Source organism: Urocitellus parryii, chromosome 6 (assembly GCF_045843805.1).
Source record: "Urocitellus parryii isolate mUroPar1 chromosome 6, mUroPar1.hap1, whole genome shotgun sequence".
NCBI lineage: Eukaryota > Metazoa > Chordata > Mammalia > Rodentia > Sciuridae > Urocitellus > Urocitellus parryii.
In genome coordinates, this window is record NC_135536.1 from 14,834,247 (window position 1) to 14,858,804 (window position 24,558).

The 24,558-nt window shown below is 43.9% G+C and overlaps 2 protein-coding genes across 4 annotated transcripts in view; one reads left to right on the forward strand and one right to left on the reverse strand.

Annotated features, from left to right (window-relative positions):
- The window catches only part of Nrde2 (NRDE-2, necessary for RNA interference, domain containing), a 49,960-nt gene extending 38,798 nt beyond the window's left edge, over window positions 1-11,162 (forward strand). Inside the window, exons 13-15 of one of the 2 annotated variants that reach the window (XR_013343784.1) lie at window positions 4,925-4,996; window positions 5,508-8,066; window positions 8,877-11,162. Coding sequence is in view for 1 of the 2 variants with exons in the window: in XM_026394236.2 (XP_026250021.2) it covers window positions 4,925-4,996; window positions 5,508-5,633 (198 nt within the window). In the remaining variant the exon portion in view is untranslated. Of the gene's footprint in view, window positions 1-4,924; window positions 4,997-5,507 lie in introns of both variants that reach the window. The other variant, XM_026394236.2, reaches the window with a different exon arrangement.
- Psmc1 (proteasome 26S subunit, ATPase 1) lies at window positions 9,531-24,208 on the reverse strand. 2 transcript variants are annotated; one of them, XM_077800256.1, is made up of 11 exons: window positions 24,179-24,208; window positions 20,956-21,009; window positions 20,456-20,552; window positions 18,293-18,417; window positions 17,880-18,065; window positions 17,568-17,696; window positions 16,630-16,726; window positions 14,562-14,751; window positions 13,538-13,689; window positions 12,579-12,733; window positions 9,531-11,335 (listed from the first exon to the last, which is right to left on the reverse strand). In XM_077800256.1, exons 1-11 carry the CDS (start codon window positions 24,179-24,181, stop codon window positions 11,201-11,203), a joined length of 1,323 nt encoding a protein of 440 aa, XP_077656382.1. In that variant the 5' UTR covers window positions 24,182-24,208; the 3' UTR covers window positions 9,531-11,200. The 2 variants fall into 2 exon arrangements, with proteins under 2 accessions (XP_077656382.1, XP_077656381.1); XM_077800255.1 differs by lacking the exon at window positions 24,179-24,208 and adding an exon at window positions 23,815-23,951.
- Between the last annotated feature and the right edge of the window lie 350 nt (window positions 24,209-24,558).

Consider the following 24,558-nt stretch of genomic DNA (forward strand, 5'->3'; position numbering starts at 1 on the left):
ATCTTTGTTTGTATGTGGTGCTGAGGATCGAACCCGGGCCGCACGCATGCCAGGCGAGCGCGCTACCGCTTGAGCCACATCCCCTGCCCATAGAATGTGTTTTTTTAAAAGTAGACATTTTCAAGCAGATTGTGCTCACTTAAATGGTGAAGCACCATTTAATTTTGTCAACGTGAGGGTGCAGACGGGAAGGTGCTTCTCTGACTACACAGGCTTAACTCGCTTTGCTTTGGGTCTGGGGCCTGGCCCTGAGCTGGCCTCGTCTACTGTTTCCAGGTTGCCTGGTTCTTGAGGACATAGTCTTCTAGGCCTTCTGCTTGTTGCTTTAGTTCAAGGCCACTCACATCCAGCTGACCTCTGGTGAATGTTGTACCTTTTAGAAGCCAAAAGTGACCTTTATTCATAGGTTTTATGTATATTTCTGATTATTCCATCAGGACAAAGTCTCAAAAATTTCATGAGAGAATTTGAGCATTTGACACAAGACAAAGCTGGGGTGTTTTAAAGAGATGACAGACAGGGTTAGGAGAGGTTTGGCTCTCTGATGGCAAAAGGTCTCCACTGGACACTCCAGAATTTATCTAGGTATACCTCCCTGACCTCTGAAAGGGGCCATGTGCTGAAGACCTGAGGGATGAGGAGGATGCATCATCTCACGACAGCTATTCATTGGGATATACAGGAAAAATGGGTTAATCCTAAGGGGGTAGAAGTTGCATCAAAAAGTTTGTACATGTCCTTTGTATTTGTTCTTTAGATCCAGAAACTCAAAGAGTTTGTGGTTTGTGTGAAATGGAAGCTTAAGGGGTCCTGTGCTATGTGCTTTCATGGCTGCAAGGGTGCTTCTTGTTTGCCAGAGATGACTAGGTACAGAAGAATCTGGAGGACTGGAGGACTGGGCTTTTGCCAGAACCCTGCTCTGATTTTTCCAACATTAATACTCTTGTCACTCTTCCGAAACAATGGGAAATCTGTAGGTTTAAGTGGAGTTAGCTTCCAAATTTGCCAGTGTAATTTCTCCAGTCTTTTATAGGTAAAGGTAGGGTAAGAGCAAATTTATAGTATTTTTATTGAGTATCTGCTGTGAGCTAGGTTTAATTGGGTTGTAGACTAAAAAATACCATTGACTTGGCAAAAAGATCTAGACTCTTACGGAATTTGTTTGCAAAAGTGGTGTTGGAGCTAAGGATTAATTAGAGCAGTGACTTTGCTTCACTCAGTTCCTGAATTGTCTGGGTGGGCACCTAGCACTTTATCAATTAAACACATGAAGAAACCAGATTAGAGCCCAAATGTAGCTGCAAGTGCCACAAGAAGAGCTGTGGGCCCTGTGAAGGTTGAGACCTGGGGCTGGGCTGGTGGGTTGCCTCTGCTAGAGCCTTCCCTGGACCTATGTACAGACTGGCTTGCTTGCTTCTTTCACTGCAAAAATTGATTGAGGGATTGAAAATTTACTTTTGGCTGTGGAGAATATGCAAGGAAAAGGAAGTGGACTAATAGTAGTTCAAACTCTCCACTCAGATTGGGACTTAGCCAGTTAAAGCCTCAGTTTTAGGATCTTCCAGTGCATTGTTCTGCATAGATACTAACATTTCAACCAGACTTTTTTGTTGTTGTTTTGGCTAAAGTTGCAGTTACTTTGAAGATTTTTTTGGTCATGTTCCTACACAATAAGGAAGGAAATGTAAGTGTTGATAAGCTAATCAGCTGATTCCATGGGGCTGATGAAAGAAGTCTTGCTACATGAAAAAGAAACAATGGCATTTCTAAATGGTTAATCACTCGATTTCTTTTGCCCTCAGTACAGTTCCTTGTGCCATCCTGTTGATAGTGGGCAGAGTTCAGGCCATATTGAGAGGCCACCATTGAGGAGGGCTGGTGGGAGGGAAGAGATTCTTTTCAGCTGCCCTCCTGGGGTGAATGAGTAAACTTCTCATAGTGTCAGCAACTCATAAGGGAGTATTATAGAGAGATGACATTTTATTGGAGGAAAGTGGATATCAGTTTTGTCAAATTGCTTGAAAAAATTCTATGAGCTAACAGTTGCTCAGTTAAGTTATAATGAGATGAGAAAAGAGAATCAAGTTTTGCAAAAGTGTGAAGACTTCCACCTTCTCATTTTCTTAGAGGTGTTGCTTCCCCCGTCGAGGTGGAGCGTATCAGAGAGGAAGGCACAGAATGCCAGACTAAGCACCAAACAACTTTGCAAAATGACGAGTGCAGACCACTTGGTAGGTGTGCCCAGGCAGCCTGGTGGTGGCTGCCACTCCACATGGCCACTGGTGTTCTTCCCACCTAGGGAGAGGAGAACCATGGTGCCCCGCTCACGGCTGACACGGGAGCTACTCCAGGGAGGCTGGCCTGCATGTTCCTTACATGTGCGCGACTCGGCTCCGTGGGCTGAGGGTGAAGGAAGGGGGCGCCTCTGTGTGAGCTCTGTCCTGCCCCTCTGAAGACTCATTGGCAGGATCAGGATGTGCACAGAGATGGTAAAGTGTGACCATTTGCCCACTGCATAGGATGCCAGTCGCTGAAACAAATTTTCAAAAGAGTTATTAACAAGGCAGCTGAGTGTGGAGTGGGAGGCCACACATCTCCCTGCCTGAGGGTAGGTGTGTTGGATATTTATGGGATAAAGAAGCAGGGTGATCTGTGGTGTGGGGAGAATGATTGGAGGTGAAGTAATCTGTGTTTCATGCACGTGTAATGAAACTTCATGGCTCTTTATGAGACACATGTACAGAAAACAGAGGTGCACCATCTGAAGGTGGAGATTTTGGCCCTCTGATGGCAAAAGGTCTCCACTGGACACCTGCGCAGGCCCAAATGAAGAGTTGGTGGTTTCAACAAATATAGCCAAGTGCCTGAAAAGTAACCTAGGCAGCTGTTACCATCATGACCCACGCGTCAGAGGTGTCATCTATAGCTCGGCTTGTGAGAGACTAAGAATATATAGCTCAGCTCCGTGACCCCCAGAATTAGTGATTTGAAAAGCCAGTAAATTTCAGGTAACTAAAGTGGGGAAAGGGGCTTCAGAGAGAAGTACAAAGTGTCGGTTCACATATACGAGGCCAGGCCAGCCACGTTTGTTAATTATCAGAGTTAGGATTCCAGTCTTCATGGAGTCTTGGAGACTGAGGTGAGGGTTACCTTCCCAACAGTGGCTCTCAGTTTCTTGGGAGATGCTTCTGACTGGCAAAAGGTAGATATTTATAACTGGGATCCTCTCTTTTAGTAAATGCCCGGCAGATGGTTGGCCCCGGTGAGCAAGAGCAGTTTTAATAGCAGCTCTCTTTCTTCATCAGCTCTGTCTTCTTTGGTTCCATGCAAAGACTCAGTTGGTGCCCTCAGGTGTTCCTGGCTTGCCTGAGGACACACATTCACCCAGTCATAATACCGTGGGGGTGACAGGAGTGTCACAGAAACTCCAGAAAAGAGTGTATCACCCCCCAGTTATGTTTCATTCCTAAAGGAATCTTACAAGGAGTCTTGGTTGTTAGGATGACATTTAGATGGTGATAGAGGGGCCAGGAGAGCTGGTAGTGTCCATGGACTCTTCTCTCACTTGAGGCTGTGCTCTACCCACAGGTGAAGGCATGTCCAAGGCCATGTCTTAGAATACAAAATCATGGGTAGAAAATGCACGGTCACCACTGAGTTTTCACCTGGCATCAAGCTCTTCCACCCCGATGCAGAAAAGCACAGTGTTTTCCTGTGGCCTGTTGATGAAGGAAATGCCACTGAAAAGAGTGTAGTGATTTATTAGGTTCCAGGATTCTGCACTTGGTAGAAGACATAGTAATATAGTTTTTCTTCATTCTTTCAAAAAGGAAGAAAAGGTTCAGTTTAGTCAGGAGTTAGGAGAGGACATTGACGCATACTGACGTGGGAACGAACACACCGGCTGCTTAGTTGTGAATTGAGTGGCCCAGCCTCAGAACTGGAGGCATTCAGTAGAAAGGACACATGGGAGTCTCCTGAGCCTTGTGGTTGGCTCTTGGAGAGGCTGAGCCTTGCCCAAAGCAGGGTTCTCATAGATGTTGTTACAGTCCAAGCTGTAGTCTCTTGTGACCGTGGGAATGAACCTTCAAGATTCAAAAGTGGAGTTCCCGAGCAGAGTTTGGAGCTCTGGATGCTGCAGTCCAGGTTTCCAGGAGCCCAGTCATTAGCTCTTCCTTCTCTGCTGGCTGTGTGGCTAGGGAGAGCCAGTGTCCACTAGAACACGATCCTGAGGGAGCAGGCTGGGTGGACAAGCACAGAGACAGACTTGAGCTCCCTGGGCTCTGCTCACGCCAGCCAGCAGGTACTGTCCTGGGTAGCTGGCTTCCCAGGAAGGTCAAGAGAGGTCCCCAGCAATGGCTCCTTCCACACTGGGCTGGGAACACAGTGGTGGCTGACTTGAGATGAAGGGTTTAGATCTAGAGAGAAAGCCGGCTGAGAACCTGCACACACTCAGACTGAAATTTCTGATGGAAAAATTTAATAAGGTAAAATCTGGCAAATGGGGTAAGCTATTGGAGAAATGAGATAGTCCTGATTATTTCATTTCTCTAAAAGACAGCTTTCATCCAGGTTTTTTTCATTTGCACAACTTATCAAGCTCACCAGCTTCATCTTGCGGACACAGAATGAGGCAGGTGGTTCCCAGTACAGGAGGAGGAACAGGATTGCTAATAAAAGTGCTCAGCATCAACATGGAGCCATTTGAAAAGGGAAATGTCCACCACATAGCAGGGGCCTAGAGAGCATTTTCTGGTATCTGGGCGCATTCCCGTCAGCCACCGTGATGGTGCCAGGCCATCCACAGAGCCTGCCTACGCAGCTAGGGCCGTATGCCATGTGAGGGCTGTTTTTTTTTTTCTTTTTTATTAAAGCCTGAGCTCTGCTTCAGTTGATCTTTTTTGTATTTTCGCCCTCCCCTCAGGCTTCCTTAGGAAACAAAGACAGAAGCAAAGGTGTGTTCTACAAAGCACTTCAGAATTGTCCCTGGGCAAAGGTAGGTTTTACACACCATGGTATCTTAAGATTCCTTAGGACCTTTCTTTCTCCTAGGCCTCCGCCCAGCCAGTATCCTCTGGACATCTGGGGCTATCAGTACCCCTTCCCGGGGAACATTCAGGGCCTTATCCTAGTGATCTGTTCCCTGTGGAGTCAGAGCCCAGTGGTCCGTTTCCTTGCCCTGCATTGAAATGTGGCTCTTAACATTTGCCCAGAATTCAGCTTAGATGCTCAAAGTGTTGGGATCCATGTCCCATCCAGGCCAGGAGACATTCGGAGTCAAGTAGATAGTGATTCAGGGTCTCCAGCACCTCTGGCCCCACTGTAAGCGAGGCCTCACTTGGTGTTCTCTGGCTTTCACTGCTGTCGAGTCCACTGTCCTTCCTGACCAGTGCTGCCTGAGCTAAGAAAGCCCAAGAGAAAGGGATAGTGGACTGTGGAGGGCCAAGGTGGGGGGCACCCTTGCTGGAACCCCTCCACTCTCACCAGAGGTCTTTCTCTGGCACTAGGTGTTGTACATGGACGCCGTGGAGTACTTCCCTGACGAGCTGCAGGAGGTTCTGGATCTGATGACTGAGAAGGAGCTGCGCGTGCGGCTGCCCCTGGAGGAGCTGGAGCTCCTGCTGGAGGACTAGGGTGCAGGCAGGGGAGCTGGGGAGCGCATGCGAGGAGCCTCTGTTTTGGAAGTGCTCTTTTTTGGTCCTTTGTGTCGGGGTTGTCAGGCTTTTCCATCTTACAAAGGTTTTGGATGTGTAAACGACACAAAGCCATTGCTTTACATATTATATATGTGAATGTGTGCACCTGTGTACAGAGGCGAAAGATCACCAGTGATGACGAAACGTGTGGTTGAGCTGTGTGTGGATTCCTGTTCCTTCTGCTCTTGCTTTGCCCAGCCAGCACTGGCCCCGCCCTGTTACACACAGCCCCTGGTGGCATCATTGAGGGTCCTTCCAGATCCCTCTGTTAGGACTTTAAAGTCTGGCCCCTTTATATTAGGACGTCTTTCTGAAGCTGGGTGGCAGGAGAGCAGATTTTGTCCTTATCCTCAGCCCAGCATAGTGGAGGGTCGTTTAACCCTTGGTGTTCCTTCCTGGGTCAGGTGTGGGGCAGGTGTCTGCTTATTTCCTGAGCCCCACTGGGTGGCTCCTGCCTCTGCACAGCAGCATCCCCTGGGATCTTGGGAGCAGTGCAGACTCCCAGGCCTGCCCCAGCCCTGCAAGTCAGAGTCTGCCCTCCATCAGTGACGAGTGGAAAGCCCTGCCAGCCCTCCACAGAAAGCCTGCTGATGACACCATCCCAGAGAGGGCGGACTGCAGCCAGCACCTTCTCCACCCAGCCCGACTCTGCAAGGAGCACTGAGGTCTGCTTGGCCTCCGTGTGGCAGCTGGCCCTTTTTTTGATTGCTGAGGGCTGTGAATAGAATGAGAGAGAAATATCCACATTCGGGCTTCTTTCTGCTCTGAAGAGATTGGCAGCGCAGTCCTTTTCACCATGAATGTGGCGGGAGGGATGTCGCGTCTGTCTTGCCCACAGACCTGCTGCAAAACAGATAGCTCCTTTCTGGACTCTTTTTTTTTTAATCCTCATCTGTATAATTGCTGAAGATTTTGCATTTCTTTGCCCCCCCCCCCCCATACAGAAACGCCTGTGTTGTGGGATGTAAATTTGGCCCAAAGCTGATGGACAGGTTGGGAAATAGAAGGGGAGTCAGTGTGCCAGCGTGCTTTCCAAGGGCAGTGTCTCAGGATACCCAGTCACTACCGCCTCCTGCCCCTCCCTGCGTGCGTTTCTTCAGCAAAGAGGCACCTAATGGTGCTCCCTCTGGTGTCTTTTCACAGAGTTTAGGGAGTTGAGAGCTCAGCCCTGAACTGGACCCACTGAGAGCCACTAGAGCGCAGGGCTGAAATGAGGAGCCTCCCGCTCCCAGTTCTTGGCAGCTTACGAAGGAAAGTCTTTGCCACACTCACCTTCTTGTCGGGTGGGTAACTTGCACACCCTGTTGGGGGCATCTGGTTGAAGCCCAGGACCAAGCCACATCCCCCACAACAGTGACTCATGTTTTGATCCTATCTGATTCCTGCACCTGTTCTCATTTGATTAGAACTTTAGAAACTGGCCTGTGGGTAACTGGTCCCCTCATACCCTAGTGGGATCCTTGTACCTTGGGAGCCTGGAATGAATTGTGCAAATGGGCAGTGAATCCCTGAAATGTGATAAAGGAGCTTCTCACATTGAGTTTTGGCACATTACCCTCTGCATGAGAATATGCTTTAACACACGCACACATACACTCACACACACGAATTCTCTGTGGGTAGCAGTATTTTTTAAAGTTTTTTGTACTTGAGACAAAATGGGTACTTTATCACTGAGCTACACCCCCAGCCCCTTTATTGAAGTTTTTGGTACTGAGGATTGAACCCAGGGGCACTTAACCACTGAACCACATCCATAGCCCTTTTAAAAAAATAATTTAGTAGAGAGTATCTCACTTAGGGCCTTGCTAAATTGGTGAGCTTGCCTTTGAACTCATGATCCTCCTGCCTCAGCCTCCCTAACTGCTGGGATTTCAGGTGTGCACCACCGTACCCAGCCCCTTTTATTTTTTGAGACAGGTCTCACTGAGTAGCTGAGGCTGACTTTAGACTTGCAGTCGTCCTGCCTCAGCCTCATTGGGATCACAGGTATACACAACCATGCCTGGCTGGCTGTGGGTAAATGTTTTATAGAAAAATGGATAGTGATATAATTGTGATTTTTTAAGGTACTTTTGAGATTGCTCAACATAAAAACATGAAAGATGATTAGGTTGTTCCCAAAACTAACAAACTGATGGGAAAAGAAGGGGTTTGAATTTCTCCAAGTCTGTCAGGCAGTTGCTCTTATATTTATCAGGAGTGCTAATTAATTCCTCAAGGAGTTCTTATCACTTCAGACCCTAGGGCTCAGCCCTGTCTTGGGTCTGGATTGACAGTGGAGCGGAGTATACCATACTTCTGGCTTGTGGATTGCTGGACTTGCAGGGATCAGGAAGAGCCAGGAGGTGCCATCTGTGCTATGTCCAGGTAAGAGAAGCCTCTCTGTTAGCTGCTGCTCATAATACACACATATTCCTTCGTTATTTTGCATTTAAAAAGTGAAGACAGGGTAGTTCCTCTGCTTGCTATAAGGGAGTGATCGGAGAGTTCACCCTAAAATACTTCTTCTGAGGAAGGGCTTTAAGGGACTAGTGACTTCCACAGGCAGCAGAGCTGACTGCCCTGCTCACCAGGTGAGAAACCAGAGAAGAAACTCATCTGAAGAAATTATTAGTCACTTCTTTCCTGTGGCTTGCTCTGTGGACCATCGGTGGAAATGGTAATTTTAGCATTGGTTTGGTCAGCAAACTAAATGGAGAGGCAGCTGGATTGGGGTGGAGGTGGGGTACAGTTCAGGCTGTGACCGCACTGTGCCTCAGCTCCCTCTACTCAGACACCGTAGGCACTGGCATTTGCTTTGGCTACTTTTCTTTGAGAGAAGGGAGACGTCTCTGTGGATAGAGGAATTGGAGGTCACCGAGGAGGAGAAGGAAATACTGATGTTTTATTCTTTTAAAGTCTGAAACTTAAAAAATATTTTACAGAGGAGTGAGTGTAGTCTTTCCTTAGTATCCATTGGAGGAATGGCTCCAGGACCCCCTGAGGATTCTGAAATCCAGAATGTACTTAAATCCTTTATGTAGAAGGGTATAACTTTGCATATGACCTATGCATATCTTCCCATATACTTTAAATCACCTCTAAACGACTTGTAACACCTAATGTAATCCAAATGTTACATACATAGTTGTTTAACTGTATTGTTTGGGAGTAATGACAAGAAAAAGGTCTATACAGGTTCAGTACACAATTTTTCCTGAATATTTTTGATCCGGGATTGACTCCATGGATATGGAACCCTTGGATGTGGAGGGCTGACTGTACACGGAACTTTTTTATCCTGACCCACTTGAGGGTAAGTTGCGATAGTTTTCTGCACATTACCATGCAAGTATCAAATAGGAAATCAGCATGAATATAGTTCCCTGTAAGATCTTAAGGTCAAAGTTAGGCCTCAAGGATTGTCCCAATGTCTTCTGTAGGAAGAGGATCCTATACACTTGGTTATCATGTATATCTCTTTGGCTCATTCGGTCTAGAAGCTTTAACTTTTTTTTTTTTGGTAATCTGGACACTTTTGAAGTGTCCAGAATTTGTTGACACCTCTGGGCTAGCACATACTTTCAAGATGCTCATTGTTGATGTTTGTTTTGATAACCAGGTTAAGATGGTGTCTGCTGGGATTCTCCAACGTGAAGCTGCTTTTTCCCTAATTAAAGAGCATTTTGTGGGGAGGTATTCTGAAAATTGCAAATGTCCTGTTATCAAGTTTTCAATTCATGGATGTTAGTACGAGCTCAGTTCCTATTTTAAAGGACTGTATTCCATTGATGTTAATTATTTTGACCAGTGGCAGCACCTTCAGACTGGCAGTGTCTTTTGACATGTCCATTCTGTATACTTCTTGCTTTCTGGCAAAATATACTTAAGGTTCATGCCCAGCTCTGGAATCACTCTAGCTCCTTTTAGGGGAGAATGATATTTACTTTTTCTGGTACTGGAGATCCAGCCCTGGACATCATTCTTGCTCAACAAGTGCTCAGCCGTCTAACTACATCCCCAATCCACAAATGGTATTTAGAAGCAAAGATGTAGGTCTAGGTATGTTCATTGTAATTGGAGTGTCACCATTCCTAGTGGCTGTCAGTGGATTGAGTACATTCTACTTTCCTTACCTGTCACTTCTCAGATAGTGAGAAACCTGGCTCCTGCCATCCTTACTATGTAACTACACGTAACCAACCTTTTCTATTTCTGCCACTATCCAGTCCTGCATGGATGCCCTCCTCACTTACAAGGGCTCTAATACTCGTTAGGCTGTTTTCACGTGGATGCTTCTTAACCTGCCCACGCCAATATCCCACTCTGCTCATGCCAAGTCTCTATGCTGTGCTGCTGCTCCATGTGGACAAGGACCTTTCTCAGGCTGCCTGATTGGGAACCCCACTTCCTCACACATACATTGTCTTCCTCCTCTTGCACTGGGCCTCTTTGTTGGGATATCCTCCATGGTAGGCAGAATGGTCCCCAAAGATGCCCACACCTAAGCTCTGGAACATGTGAGTGTTGTGTGGCAAAAGGAACTTTGTAAAGAAATTGTCTTTTTTAAAATGGGGAGGTTATCCTGGATTATCTGGGTAGGTCCTCGTAATCACAATGGCATTAGTGTGAAAAAGATAGGCGGGCTGAAAGATGGGAAAAATTCAGAACTCAAAAGGGACTTGGCTTGCTGTTGCTGACTGAGGATGAGTTGGGGGAGCAGGGGTGCATGGGCATGAGTCAAGGAATAAGTGTGGCCTTCACAATCTGGGAAAGGTCCTCACATCTGAGGTAACTCCTAAAATTCCAAGAAATAATTCTGCCAGTGACTCCCAGGTTAAGAAACTGTATTCTCCTCTAGAGCCTCCATAAAGGAATGAAGTCCTGCTAACACCATATGAGCCGCAGAAGACCAGTGCTGGACTGAGGTTTTGTTTTTTGTTTTTTTTTTTTTTGGTGATACTGTGGATTTAACCCATGGGTGCACTACCATTGAACTACACTCCCAGCCCTTTTAAATTCTGAAGTAGAGTCCTACTGCTAAGGCTGGCCTTGAACTTGAAATCCTGCTGCCTCAGCCTCCTGAGTAGCTGGGATTATAGGTGAATACTACCACTCCCAGAGACAAATTTGATTCTTTAGTCCTAACCTGAAGTTTCTTTTAGGAACCCTCAGTCTCTTGGGAACTTCAGAACTTACTTTCCCACAGAGTTGCAAGAACCTATGTGGTCCACAGGTGGAACCTTCTCTCTCTCTCTCTCTCAAGGCAATAGCCACATTAATTCAGTCTTATAAACATCAAAAAGATCACTGTCTGTGAAAGAGCACGCTTTATTCGGAAGCAGAGAGCAGCACAGTGACCAAGAGAAGGTGCCCAATGGGCATCCTATACATCGTACTCCAGAAGATACACAGGATGTTTTGCTAATAAAAATCAACAGGAACATGGATTCTTCTGGGCAACTTCCCCAAACTCAACCCTCTCAGGGGTCAAGAAAACTCCTGAAGGCAACTATGGTTCACTAGAGATAGAGGCCCTCAGGGGTGCCTTCTTGTTTTTTATAAAGAACATTTTCTTTAGATTTTTTGAAGTCTTCATTTGTTACTTTCATTCTACGTTCTCTCAAGGCCATCAGACCAGCTTCTGTACAGATTGCCTGAAAGAAAGCAGTCAGTATGTTCAGAAAGTGAGCTATTTTGAAATAAGGCATAAGATAGACTAAATACAAATTGCTCACTGGGAAAAGATTATTTAAAAAGTTTTAAAAGGATCTGAAATGGCTTAAACTGGGAATACTTTAAGAAAGTAGACTGGCCAGGAGTCCAGGCTGTGTCTAGGTTTTGGTTCTAATGAGGTATGTGGCTTGGCAGGTTAGTAATTTCTGTAGCTCTTTTTTTTTTCTTTAAATTAAAGAGAACGTGCCTAGGAAATTACACCTGGAATTTAGAGGCAATTGAGAATAAAGGTCTATTTCATTTACCAAGGGTCAGAACATGTATTCCAGTCAGATAGTATAAGTTGCACTACAGTGTTGATACTAATATTTTCTCAAAACTTAAGTTCTTGCCCAAAGTCAAGCATCATAAGAGCCCTTGTGACCCTTAGATTAGTTATGGCTATCAGGTTATTTATTTCAAATGGTTTATCTAAAAAGTGAGAGTGCTTGTGCAAAGGAAGAGAAAGCAAGTGGTAAAGTGTTAACCACAAATAAATCCAGGTGGGAATGTAGGTGTGGGTACTGTTGTGGCAACTTTTCTGAAGGCTTGGCATTTTTCAAAATAAAAAGCTGGTTTGTATGGTTTTAAAAAGAGAATACAGACTTTACTCCCCAACTAGGCAACTAACCTAGTTTTCCACTACTGATGCCAGCTATCCAGAGGCTCAGTGAGGCACTGGCCTGGAAAGCGCCGTGTATGTCACTCCTCCCTAGCCATGGCACTTAAGCTTACAAAGACCCACATCTTCCCAGAGAAAGCAAGTTGTGCTCACATTCATTGCTGCTAGGCCTTGTTTATAAACCCTGTGGGCAACTGAGAAGAAACATCTTAATTCAAATACATTTGTAATAAAGCCCAGAGGTACAATCTGGTGTAACCTATCAGAATGCAGTGGGAAGACAAATCTTCCACTGGCCTAGAACACCTGGGCCTTGCAGAGAAGGTGGCAGACTTACGCCAGTAACTCATCATTGTGGCTACAAGGACTTAGGGGTCATTTACTTCATAAAATAATTCACAAAACACCTTCAAATAAAAAGCAAACCTACCATTCGGATGTAATGGTAAAACTAATACAAAGAAAATGTTAAGACCCACACACCTCTCCCCCCAGGAGCACAATCTTTCGAGACAGAGGAGTGACCTTTCCAGAAATAAGCTGACTCAGCCCAGTTAACTCACCTTGATGTCAGCACCAGAGAGGTCGTCCTTTGCCATAATTAAATCGTCCAGGGTTACATCATCGGCCAGTGTCATCCGGCTTGTGTGAATCTGAAAGATGCGCTTCTTAGTCTTTTCATCAGGCAGGGGGAACTCAATCTTTCTGTCGATGCGACCTGCAGATAGAAAGCTTCCAGTCACAGCGCTCCGGACCCAGCTCTGCCCTCAAAAAGAGGCCTCATCCTGTCTCCCCACAGGTGTGGTTTCAGTCAGGGGGTGTTCTGTGGGAATGACACCTAGATCTTAAAAAGTGAACATTTACTTTAATACTTAGTAAATTTCTATATTTGAATTCACCTCATTTAAAATAAATCCTCTCTGCTTTAGTATCTTCAGAAATAAAAGAAGCAATTCTTGAATGGCACATTTAGTGACAAAGGAAAGACCTACGGGCTAAAATCATTACAAAAGAGGCCAAACAAATCACTTTTGGGGTGGGGGGTAACCGAGGATTAAACTCGGGGGCACTGCACCCACTGAGCCACATTCCCTAGCCCTACTTTGATTTAAGAGACAGTCTCAGTTGCTTAGTGCTCATTTTTGCTAAAGCTGGGCTTTGAACTTATGATCCTCCTGCCTCAGCCTCCCAAGCTGCTTGGATTACAGGCATGCTCCACCCTGTGTGGCTCAAATCACTAGTTTTTTCTAGAGCTACCTGAATATAAATGATAAACCCCAGCTGTCATACAAATTATTTTTTCAAGAAAAAAGCAAGTGTTTGAGGCTAAAAAGGGAAAAAGATCAAGATGTACGATTAGAATTCAAAGGGCTAAGATGCAAGAACTTAGAATATGATTTACCAAAGATATACCCCTTCTAAGTTTCACTATGGCATTTGCTATTAGGTGTATCAGTTTATAATCACCCCAAAGCACACTCAAATACATTAATCTCTAAGATGAAACAAAAGTAAATTTAACCTGGTCTGATAAGTGCTGGATCCAGAGTTTCTATTCGGTTTGTGGCCATGATAACTTTCACGTCTCCTCTTGAATCAAATCCATCCAACTGGTTCAACAATTCCAACATTGTCCGCTGAATCTCTCTTTCGCCTCCAGAATTTGAATCGTATCTTTGGAAAAAGAGAAGAAATAAAGACCCAAATCTCCCGCTAAAGGGGAAGGTCAGCAAAGACCTTACCATGACAGAACACCTTAACATTCTCTTCTCAATCCAAATATACTCCCTCATTCTTCTAACATAAAAAATTAGCATCCTATGCTATGTTCTGAATGTGTCCCCCTAAATTTATGCGTTGGAAGGTAATTAGTGTCTAAAGAAAAAGCTGGTGGGAACTAGCTTAGGCCTCTTCACTCTGCCACATGAGCACATAGCATTTGTCCTCTTTTGCCTTTCTGCCACATGTTCATGAGGACTGAGCAACAAGTGACTATCTTGGAAGCAAAAGCAGCCCTCACCAGACACCAATGTCATCACCTTGATCTTGGAACTTTTTAGCCTCCAGAACTGTGAGAAAATAAACTTCTGTCTTTGTAATTTACTCATTCTATGGTATTTTGTTACAGCAGCACAAATAGACCCCCATCAACCAAGCTACAGATCACAAAATTCTTCACAGCAGTTTCTGTGCCTGAAATTGGAGTACTGATTCTGTCTTCCTTTTCCAGTTTGGTGTCTGATCCCACAACCCGACTGTGAAATCAAGGGCAGAGACTACGATGTTCATGGCTCTATCCCTCAAATCCTGGTGGTCCTTGCTCAGGGCAAGTGCTCAAGCTGTAGTTCTTCAAGACTGACCAATTTCCAGACATAACCCTGCTCTTGGGTAGTTGCTACCTAGCTTCTAGAGAGCAGAGTCCAAAGCACCCACACAGAAGGCCATAGACAACAAGACCTCACCACCCATGCAGAGCCCAATGATCATTCTTAAAGAGCTGTGTGATTTTTACCTTTGATTAAGGCAAAACAGGTGGAGAAGTTTACCTTTTGGTCCCAATGGCATCGATTTCATCAATGAACACAATGGATGGTGCATGTTCTTCAGCAACTCGAAACAATTCCCGCACAAGTTTGGGACCGTCACCTAGGTACTTTTGAATAAGTTCAGAGCCAACCACTCTTAAGAAAGTGGCCGAGGTTTGGTTTGCTACGGCTTTGGCTAACAAGGTTTTACCTATTTTAGATAAAAAGAAAAAGGATAAGAAAAAACCCTCAAGTCTTATTTTAACTTAGAAATATCACCACCTTAAGTAGTGATGTCATCACAGATGGGGGTAACCCAGTGATGAAAGGCACACCACATCAGGAGTCCTGCAGTTCCGTTCTCCTAAGTAGGTAAGAGGAAATTTAGAAGAACCTAACATGTTTTGATTATTTTGAACCGTTTTCTTAAATTAATCAACGATAATATCAGCAAATATCTTACATACTTGGTTAGTTTCAAACCTTGACCCAAAGTTTCCAATAAAGAATTATAAACTATAATTACCTATAGGAAGAATATCTAGCAATGTATGTATATATATATATATATATATATATATATATATTTATTTATTTATTTATTTATTTCCCTCTAGGTGAGCTTTCCTTGGGTCCCTTCAAAGCTGCATATAAAATTAACCTGACCCATCCAACCCAGGGTTAGAGAATCAAATAAACTGCAGAGTTATCAGTGATGATACACCATCTGGAATCTTAGGTTTGATCCTAAAGAGCAACACCTAAGGGACTGGGGCTGGAGCTCAGTGGTAGAGTGCTTGCCTAGCATGCATGAGGCACTGGGTTTGATCCTCAGCACCACATAAAAATAAATAAAAAATAAGGATATTGTGTCTATCTACAACTTAAACATTTAAACCCCCCCTTTTTTTTAAAAAAAATCAAACCCCAAGATTCATGAGCATTGGTCACATGGCTCTATCACCAGCATAGTTAATCTGGGTGGGCTTGATGTCAGCTCAGGCATGTGAGCCCTAACTAGCTTTTGATGGAGCCTACAAATGAGAGCTGAGGAAAGTTTAGGACTTCTCAGTCTGGGATGACCTTTGAGGAAAAGGCAGTTCCTCTCACTGCTCTCAGGAAGATCTCAAACCATATCTCCAATACTTTTCTATACCATGATATTTCTATTTTGAGTCCAAAACAAAGAATATCCAATTTGAGAATTTTAAATCTGTCAGATGGTAACCCCTTTATATGGTAAGTGAGGACATGCCTGAGGACTGAGTGCCGCTGCAGGATTCAGAAATAGCTGCAGCACAACTGGCACTTTGAGACCAATAGGGGAACCCAAGGAGGAATCTAGCTGGGGAGTGACATAGAAAAATCCAGAGTGGGAAGGACAGGGAGCTAAACTTTTGAGATATATGACAACGATGTTCCCTTAGGTACAGTGGCAGATGAAAAGGCTTAGGGGCTGGACCAAGAGAATCAATTAAGGATGGCTAAAAGAAAAAGAGGGCCTTTTCAATAGATGGGATCTTACAGTCCAGAAGCAGCCATGACCAGTTGCTGGGTTGCTTCAATAGCTAGAGGGATCACTGAACAGGTCACCCGCTTCTCTGAGGGGCTCACCTGCCCAGTGCTGGGCTCCAGCCCTTCAGGACAGTGCTCTGTAAAAGGTGTGTGGCTGAGCATCAGGTCTCCATTATGGCTTCAGCTATTATCTGCTCAGTGCCCAAAGTCGTGCCACCCTGGGTTAGTCACCAACCTCTTTGAAACATGAATTTCCTGAGCTGAAAGATTAGGGGCTGCAGTAGAGTGGTTGTTTCTGGCTCCAGGATTCTGGGCCCAGGGGCCTGCTTTACCTCTGAAGAGGGCAATCCCCAGCACACCCTCAGGAACATGTTCAATCAGATATATATACATGTACTTTTATCATGATTCATTCACACTTTCATTGACAAATACGTATTCAGTACAAGTGGGTCAGGAAAGTGAATCTGATCTGAATACCCTAGAATAGTTGTGGTGTCCTCACTGGATGGTTTAACAAATGCTGCTACTCAAGATATGAGCTGAGTACCTATAAAGTGTCAAACCAGCATACCTGTGCCAGGTGGACCATAGAGAATGACCCCCTTTGGGGGCTTTATACCCATCTCTTCATAATATTCAGGGTGGGTGAGAGGAAGCTCCACAGATTCCTAAAAAAAAAAAAAAAAAAAAATACCTGCTAAAAACTAGTCTTTCATACTGAAATTATTAGCATTATTTGACATGAGAATATCTGCCTTCCAGCAAAAATAAGTGAAAATCTCACTCTTCGAGACAATGTACTTAAGTTGCATTAGCAGCAAGGGCATACTGAAGAGGACATCTGTCCCAGCTAGGCTCCTAGCAGCCAGCTCCTAAGTTATACCCAGTTCCCTTCAAGTTTCTAGTAGAAGTCAGCACTGAGCAAGAGTGACTTAAGAAAGGTAAAATTCATACTTTTCAAATAAACTATAGATAGGACCAAGAAAGATTTCCTGATGGTTGTTCCCACCTAAGGACATTAAATCTATATCCCAATTGTCTGAGAGATAACCAGTGGATATCTGTGATTGACTTCCCTATGGATTAAAGAGCATGTAGACACCTGGCCCACAGCATCCTAAATGACCATATTCCCCAATCCCCAGGACTACTGCAGGAGCTGGAATTATGTTCTAGACCCCAGCACTCTGTAAGCATGTGCAGGTACATATGCTATCTCCATACACACTGGAGGTTTCTAGATATCCATAGCCAAAGTCAATGGAAACATGTCTTCACACAATTAAACATTACATATGGTAAGTATTAAGCTGCAGCTGCTGTAGGAACTATCATACTATAAATATTTACTATCTAATTCAGATTAATTAACAAAAACAACTCACAACTGATAAGCCCCAAGACAGTCACTAATCTGATCAATAAAGAAAAACAAATTCCAAAGTACCCTGAATAGGACAAGCAATAAGAAACTAAGTCTAAAAACCTAGAACTGGTTCCCAGCCATACCTTAATTTCCTGGATTTGGTTGTCCAATCCCCCAATATCTGCATAGGTCTCCTGGGGGGCCTTTTCCACCTTCATCACTGTGACCAAGGGATCTGTGTCATCCATCAGCACTCCTATCACAGCATGCACCTAGCAAGGAACACCAAGCTTTAACACAGAACAGGATATTCCCTCAGTCTGCTAACAACAAAGTATGCCAATTATGGCATCATTCTCCCCTCCCAGGAGTGCTCTGACATCCACATACTTGGGACAGGTCTGAGAGGAGGCAGAAAGCACTCCTATGGATTTCCTTAGAGACTAGCAACTCACTTTGTGGTTCAGCAGAACTGAGCAGCCTGGTTCCAACAAATCCTTGTCCACAAATGAAAGGATGCTGACATAGTGTTCTGAGCCCACAGATGTGGACACGATGGCGTGATTGTCATCAATGATCTCTTCCAAAGTTCCTACTGACATTGGGGTCCCCCTCAGATCATCCACCTTTGATCTTTCCTCCTATAGAGTATACCAAGAAAGAGAAGCCGATTAGACCTAAGAGGCACCAGGTAGTCCTTATAGGTTCTTAGTTTGTTAGAGCAGCTGATGCTTTTCTAAGATACCTAATAAGGCTTCACACAGGCCTGGAGAAGTTTACCTACTGGAATCTAACTTATCTGACAGTTTCAGATTCTAAATAGAATTCAGTTTGTAAAAAAGAAAATTAGAGTAACTTCTCCACTTACCTCTTGCTTTTCTTCTAATGGTTTCATTTGTTCTTGATTTCTAATGAATTCTTCTTCCATGAGAAGATAATCTTTAATTCTTTCTAACTTCAGTAATTTCAAGCGGCATTGAGTGTGAGGTGTCACTGTAATTAAAAAATAAAGTTCTATTTTACTTGGAACTTTGCAATTAAGGAGAAAATATTAGCATTTTAATATTTTCTTTTGCAGTGTTGGGGATCAAACCCAGGGTCTCATGCTTGCTAGTCAAGCATTCTAACACTGTGCTGTATCCCCAGTCCAAGATTTTGTAAAAACAAAAAAAACAAAAACAAAAACACTCACTTTAGCTGGGGGTGGTGGTGCACACCTATAATCTAAGTGACTAGGAGGCCAAGACAGAAGCATTGCAAGTTCAAGGCCAGCCTCAGCAACTTGAGACCCTGTCTCAAAAAATAAAAAGAACTAGAGATATAGCTCATTGGTAGAGCACTCCTGGGTTCAATCCCTGGTACCAAAAGAAAAGAAAACAACAACAAAATAAAATAAGCTCATTTCAGTTGGAAAAACTGTGGAAAAGTCCGTTTGCTAACCCCAAGCAAAGCAAGTACTGAGATGAAAATAGAAAAGGGATGCTGGCAGTTATAACCAAACATCTAAAAATGGGAACAAGGATAGGACCAAACGGCTAGCACCAAATGACACGTACTGACTGAACAGTGTATATATTTAAAGAAGAAAAAAGTTACAGATCCACTAGATAGTTGGTTTATTTTATGCTCATCCATTTTTAGGCTTCTACAATATCAGGGATATTAACCTTTCCATGCTTTGATTCTTTTGATTTTGTTTTGAAGTCTCATGCTACAGAGGAATTTTATCACTTACATAGACAAATCTGTCAGCCTTTCATAGTTTCTGGGTTTTCTAGCTTTCTTCAAAAGGCCTCTTCTTCCCTAAGGTTAAATATATCCCTGAATATTTCATTTATTTATTTCCCATATACATGGGAAATATTCTATAATCCATCTGGCAAGAGGCAAGTGGCCTAATTTCATTTTCTCTGGAAGGAAGATTAAAAAACCTCATCCATTTATATTAAATAACCCATCCTATTGCCTATAAAACTGAAATGTCACCTTTAACATTCATTATATATCCATGTTATCATAGTAGATTAATGGGTGATTTTACTATTTGACTCCCTTTGTTTTTAACTGAGCAAAATTTAAAAAAAATATAGTTTATTTCTTCTAAGTAGGGAAGGATGCTTTTAGGTGGACATGGTGGTGGTCTTTAAATTGAAGCCTGAAAAGATGAGAAGCAGACAGCCATGGGAAGGACATTTTAAGCAAAGGGAAGAGTAAGGGCAAAGACCCTGATATACAGAGAAGTTGAAAGACAAAAAGCAGGTAGTGTGACCAGTGAGCAAAGAGGAGTGGCAGGGTTGGACATAGAGAGGGAGACTGGATCAGGACACTTGTTATTTTGTAAGCAGGAAGTCAATGAATTTTAAGTTCAGGCATTACATGATCCAAATTTTAATACAGTGACCTTTCATTTCATGAAATGTTTCTGAGTTACTCAAGTTTAAGTTGGGTTTTGTAATCTAAAACCATACTGTTATAGTTTGGATCTTTAATGTATCCTGAAAAGCTCCTGTGTTAGGGAATGCAGGGATATTCAGAGGTGATATGATTAGATTATGAAAGCTATAACCTCATTAGTGGATCAACCCATTTAATGGATTGATAATTTGAATGGACTATTGGTAACTACAGGCAAATAGGGTGAGGTTAAGGAGCTGTCCTCCACCACAATGCTTAGGCCCAGAGCCATGGAGTCAGTTAACCATAGACAGAAACCACAGAAGCTGTGAATTCAAAATAAACACTCCCTTCTCTAAGCTGTCTTGTCAGGTACTTCGGCCGCAGTGATGGAAAGCTGACCAACACACATACTTTTGATAAGCTAAAGGGGCTCGCTATTTAAAGAAATGAATTTTTTTAAGTGAGCAGACTTATATTATACTCGATTTTAAAATAAAGTATAACTGTAACTCAGAGGAATGGTAGAATGGGGTTAGGAGCACAGAGCTACAAGTTTAAAGACACTAAGCCACATGCACAGAGATGGGTTTTCCCCAGGAACTGGGAAGACAGGAAGGAGGAACCATGTCATTACCCAGTGGGAGTTTGCTGGCAGCATCTGGTCCCTTTGTTTTCTTCTTCTTTTTCCCCACTCTGGTTGGTACAGGAGGTTCATATTTTTTTTTCTTATCCTTTAGTTTTTAGAAGAGCAAGAAAAAAGGTCATTTGGAAATCATAAAACATAAATGTATTCCTGTAGTACCATCAGGTGGTACAATTTCCTTATCTTTTAGGATACTATTTTAAAAACATCCTTAAAAAACAAACAACAAAAAAAAAACTAGAACTTCACATTCTTGCAATTTTAATAAGTAAAATAATTATAATAAGTAAATGTAACCTTTTTATAATGCACATTAATGACAATGAGTCAGACTATTCATGAAAAGTATATTTTATCTATAGACCAGGCTAGTTAAATAATTATTAGATCATTTTGTTTTTTAAAATTCTTGAATACCCAAAGAACTCAGTTGAGACCTATGCCATTTTCCATAATTTCATATCACAGTACATATCTGGTTTTTTATTTACCTTGTCATCCTTCTTGCCACCTCCAGGACCATGACCACCACTCTGACTTTGACCCTGAAAGGGAAAAAAAAAAAAAAAAATAAGACATAGATATAAATTCAGAATATGATCAGTTCAAAAGAACATCCTTCTTACTGTCCTGATTCTAAAACACAAACACATCTTCTTATTTTAACATTTACAAACCCAGGATGTGCCTTGTAGCTAATGTGTGTATTTAGTGTAGTAGAGATTATTTGCAACTGACTACATCTTAGAAGCAAAAGTAACTCTATTAAGAAGTAGACAGAACTAAGGAGGCTGGGTTCTAAGATCATTCCCTCTTGAGCAGAAGGTATAGATAGAGCTTGACATTCTTTAATATAAAATTACCAGAGTGAGGCTACCAAGAGTGTATTTCAAGGAATCATCTTGTGGAAAGTGAATATAACAGACAATCATTTACACTGTATGTACCTTACACTACGATCCAGAAGAATTTCAACTGCACTTTATCTACTCCTCACCTTAAAACCTGGGGGCCACCAGGTAGGTCTTTCTGTTCAATCTGAAAAGCTGAATCCCCTTAAGATATTAAGAGCTTAATGTAACTAAAAAGCTTGTGAGATTTCTTATTTTAAAATAGACCCTTCATTTATAGGACAATGCTTAACACAGAGCAATGACTTAGAAATGAGTTAACAGTGAACTTACTGATTATAGAGGGGACTGCTTAGTTCCCTCAACTCACTTCCATATAGGTGACTCTAAATTAATACACTAGCAGTTTCACTATCAGAAAACTCTACCATGGTTACCTGATAGTTAATGTCAAATATACTGCACCATAAGCACAATAAATTTTGCAATTTACTCTGAAGAAAGTAATTAAGGACACAGAGAGAATCAGGGTAACACAATTTGTTTTGCTTAAACAGCAGTTCAAATTATAAGTCTTTAACATTAAACTTGCTGATGGCTAGGGCAGCTAATGTTGGTGGGATGCTTACTAAGTGCCCAACTCTACTAGATATTTTCCCTTCAATCTCATTAATTACATATAATCCTCCAAGAAGGGTTCATTATCCCCTCTTTATAGACGAGGAACTGCAATAAGCCTGAGAATAGGGCTGTGGAATTAGATGACTCTGGTCTGAATTCTGGTTCTATTACCATAGGCTCTGTGGCCTTAGGTAAGTCAGGTCACCTCTTTGAGTTTTGGTGTCTTTACTGAAAAGCAGGGGATGATACTAGCTCCTGTTGCAGAAAATGACAGACAACTTACTACATATACAATTTAAAATAAATTCTCACCAATATGTAGTGAATAAAGAAAATCAAGGTAACAGACAATCATTTACACTGTATGTACCTTACGCTATGATCCAGAAGAATTTTAACTGCACTTTATCTAGTCCTCATCTTAAAACTTTATGCCTTTCCTAGCAGTGGACCGCGGCCCCCTCCCTCCCAGCTCTGCCTGTCAAGATTTTCTCTGGCTACAAAATGTGGGCCTTAAAACAGCCCAGATTCTGTTCTGATTCAGTTTTATGTTCTCTCCTATCTCCACTCCTTCATTCCGGTTTTCATCCCAATCCATCATCATCCCCTGCCTCCTTGTGCCCCACTTCCCACACTCTGGTACTGGGGAATGAACCCAGGCCTCACTTGGGCAAGCCTTGTACTAGAGGGCTACATCCCCAGTATTCAGGCCATCATCTATTTGGATCATAGCCTCTGATATGAGAACCCTGGGTCCAGTTTCTTCTCTCACCAATATAGCTACTGCCTTTAAAAACAAACAGCTGGCCCTTTAATTCTCAAAATCATTTAGCGGTCCCTGGCCTTTATGGTGTGATGCCCAAACTCTTTAGTTTGGCATGCCTGGCCCTTGCCAACCTGTCTATACTTAAACTTTCCAGGTTAATCAGAAAAAAATCAGAACATTTTCCTGAATGGGTCCCTCATTCCATCTCTGGGGCATTTTACATGTTTCTCAGTCTCAAATAACAAAAAGTTCACTGAATTTTGAGTCCTTACTATATGCCAAGTAGTATGCTAAACATTCTTGGAATATTATCCCATTTAATTCTTACTAACACCGAGATTGGTACTATCATTACCCCCAATTTGCAAATAAAGAAACCAAGGCTTGGAGAGGGTAAGTGACTTACATATTGTCATAGAGCCTGCCAGAAACAGCCATGAATCACACCCAGGTTTGCTAGATACTAAAGCACAGCTGTTTCTTACTGCTCCAGAAAAGATAGGGCTGGTGTGTGGTAAGGAATAAGGAGAAACGCTGTAAAAAAACACCGGGCACAGGCTTAGAATTCCACCCGGAGGTCCTCACTGCGTGCTTTGGCCTTCTTGCCATCCAAGGTTGAGGCCAAACGCAGTCCCCTCTCAGGTCCTTTGCACTGGCAGTCTTGGCTTCCCTCAGACACTTGCATGGCTACTCCCTCAATTTAGGCCTCTGCTCAAATTTCACCTCCTCCGAGGGTCTTTGTCTGACACCCTATCAAAAAACAGCCAACCCTCGCTGTCCTTTCCCTTCCTATAAAACAGAACAAGTGGTGACACCGGCCAGCCCGTCCCTGCAGGTACTCGGCGCGCCTCGGCCTCTGGACCGCGAGCGCCCTGCGGGGCTCCCGGCCCCCGGCCGCCAGGGCCCCGGGGTGCGCCGCGCTCGGCCCTTCAGTGGGTCAACGCCGACACGCGGGCCGCCTTTCCTAGCAGTGGACCGCGGCCCCCTCCCTCCCAGTCCGCGTGTCAAAGCGCCGTCCTTACGGCGCCCTCCAAGGCCCATCCAAACGGCTCCCCGCCCCGCTCACCCCTCGGCGGCTGCAACGAGTCCCTCCCTCCGCCTCCTCCTCCAACCTCTCCCTCCCAACGCTCGGAAAACGCCTGTCCCGGTACTGCAAGGAAGCGCCGTCGGCCCAGCCCGGTCGGCGGAGAGGCAACGCTGGCGAGGCGGCCCGCTCTTCTGTCCCCCGCGTGGGGACCCACGGCGCCGGGCAGAGGCAGCAGGCCCCCGGCCAGGCCCGCTGGTCAGCCCGGCCCGCGGTGGATCTGCGCGCCGTCTGCCGGAGGCTCCGCGAGCCTCGGCCCGCAGTGGAGAGCCGGCCGACAGGAGGGGAGAGGGAGGACCGAGCTCCTCGGCATCCGCCTCGTTCTCTCGCCTCGGGCCGTTCCTCGGGTACTGTCTTACCGCGACCACAGGCTGAAACCCTTAGTCACTCACCATCCTGCCTCGGCTGCTCCGGCTGCTGCTGCCGGAAGTGCATTCACCACTCAGGAGAGGAAGTTGCTGGGAGACTACGGAAGCCGAAGGAGGCCAAACATCCTACGAATAAAGTTGCGCCCGAAGAGCAGGTGTTGGTGGGTTGTGTTATCGAAGTACCTTGCATATGTGTTGTGAACCTTGTATGTATTTTACCTTAAAAAATAAAAATAAAAAAAAGAAGGAAAGAAAAAGTTAGATTTTACTGGGCTTTTGTCAATAACTTACGACAGTAATACCGACTGTCAAAGAACTGGGGCAATTGTGAAAATAAAAAAGTATGCAAAATAATTGGAACATGATTTGGTCAACAGTAGACCTAATGTTTGACGGTGGTCCCA

Bases quoted from the DNA above. Each gene is read 5' to 3' on its own strand.
- Psmc1 (XM_077800256.1), bottom strand. The intron at 18,066-18,292 runs GTAAGTGGAGAA...TATACTCTATAG, and splicing joins CATTAGAAGAAAAGCAAGAG to GAGGAAAGATCAAAGGTGGA. The intron at 11,336-12,578 runs GTGAGTTAACTG...GCTTTCTTTCAG, and splicing joins TCTCTGGTGCTGACATCAAG to GCAATCTGTACAGAAGCTGG.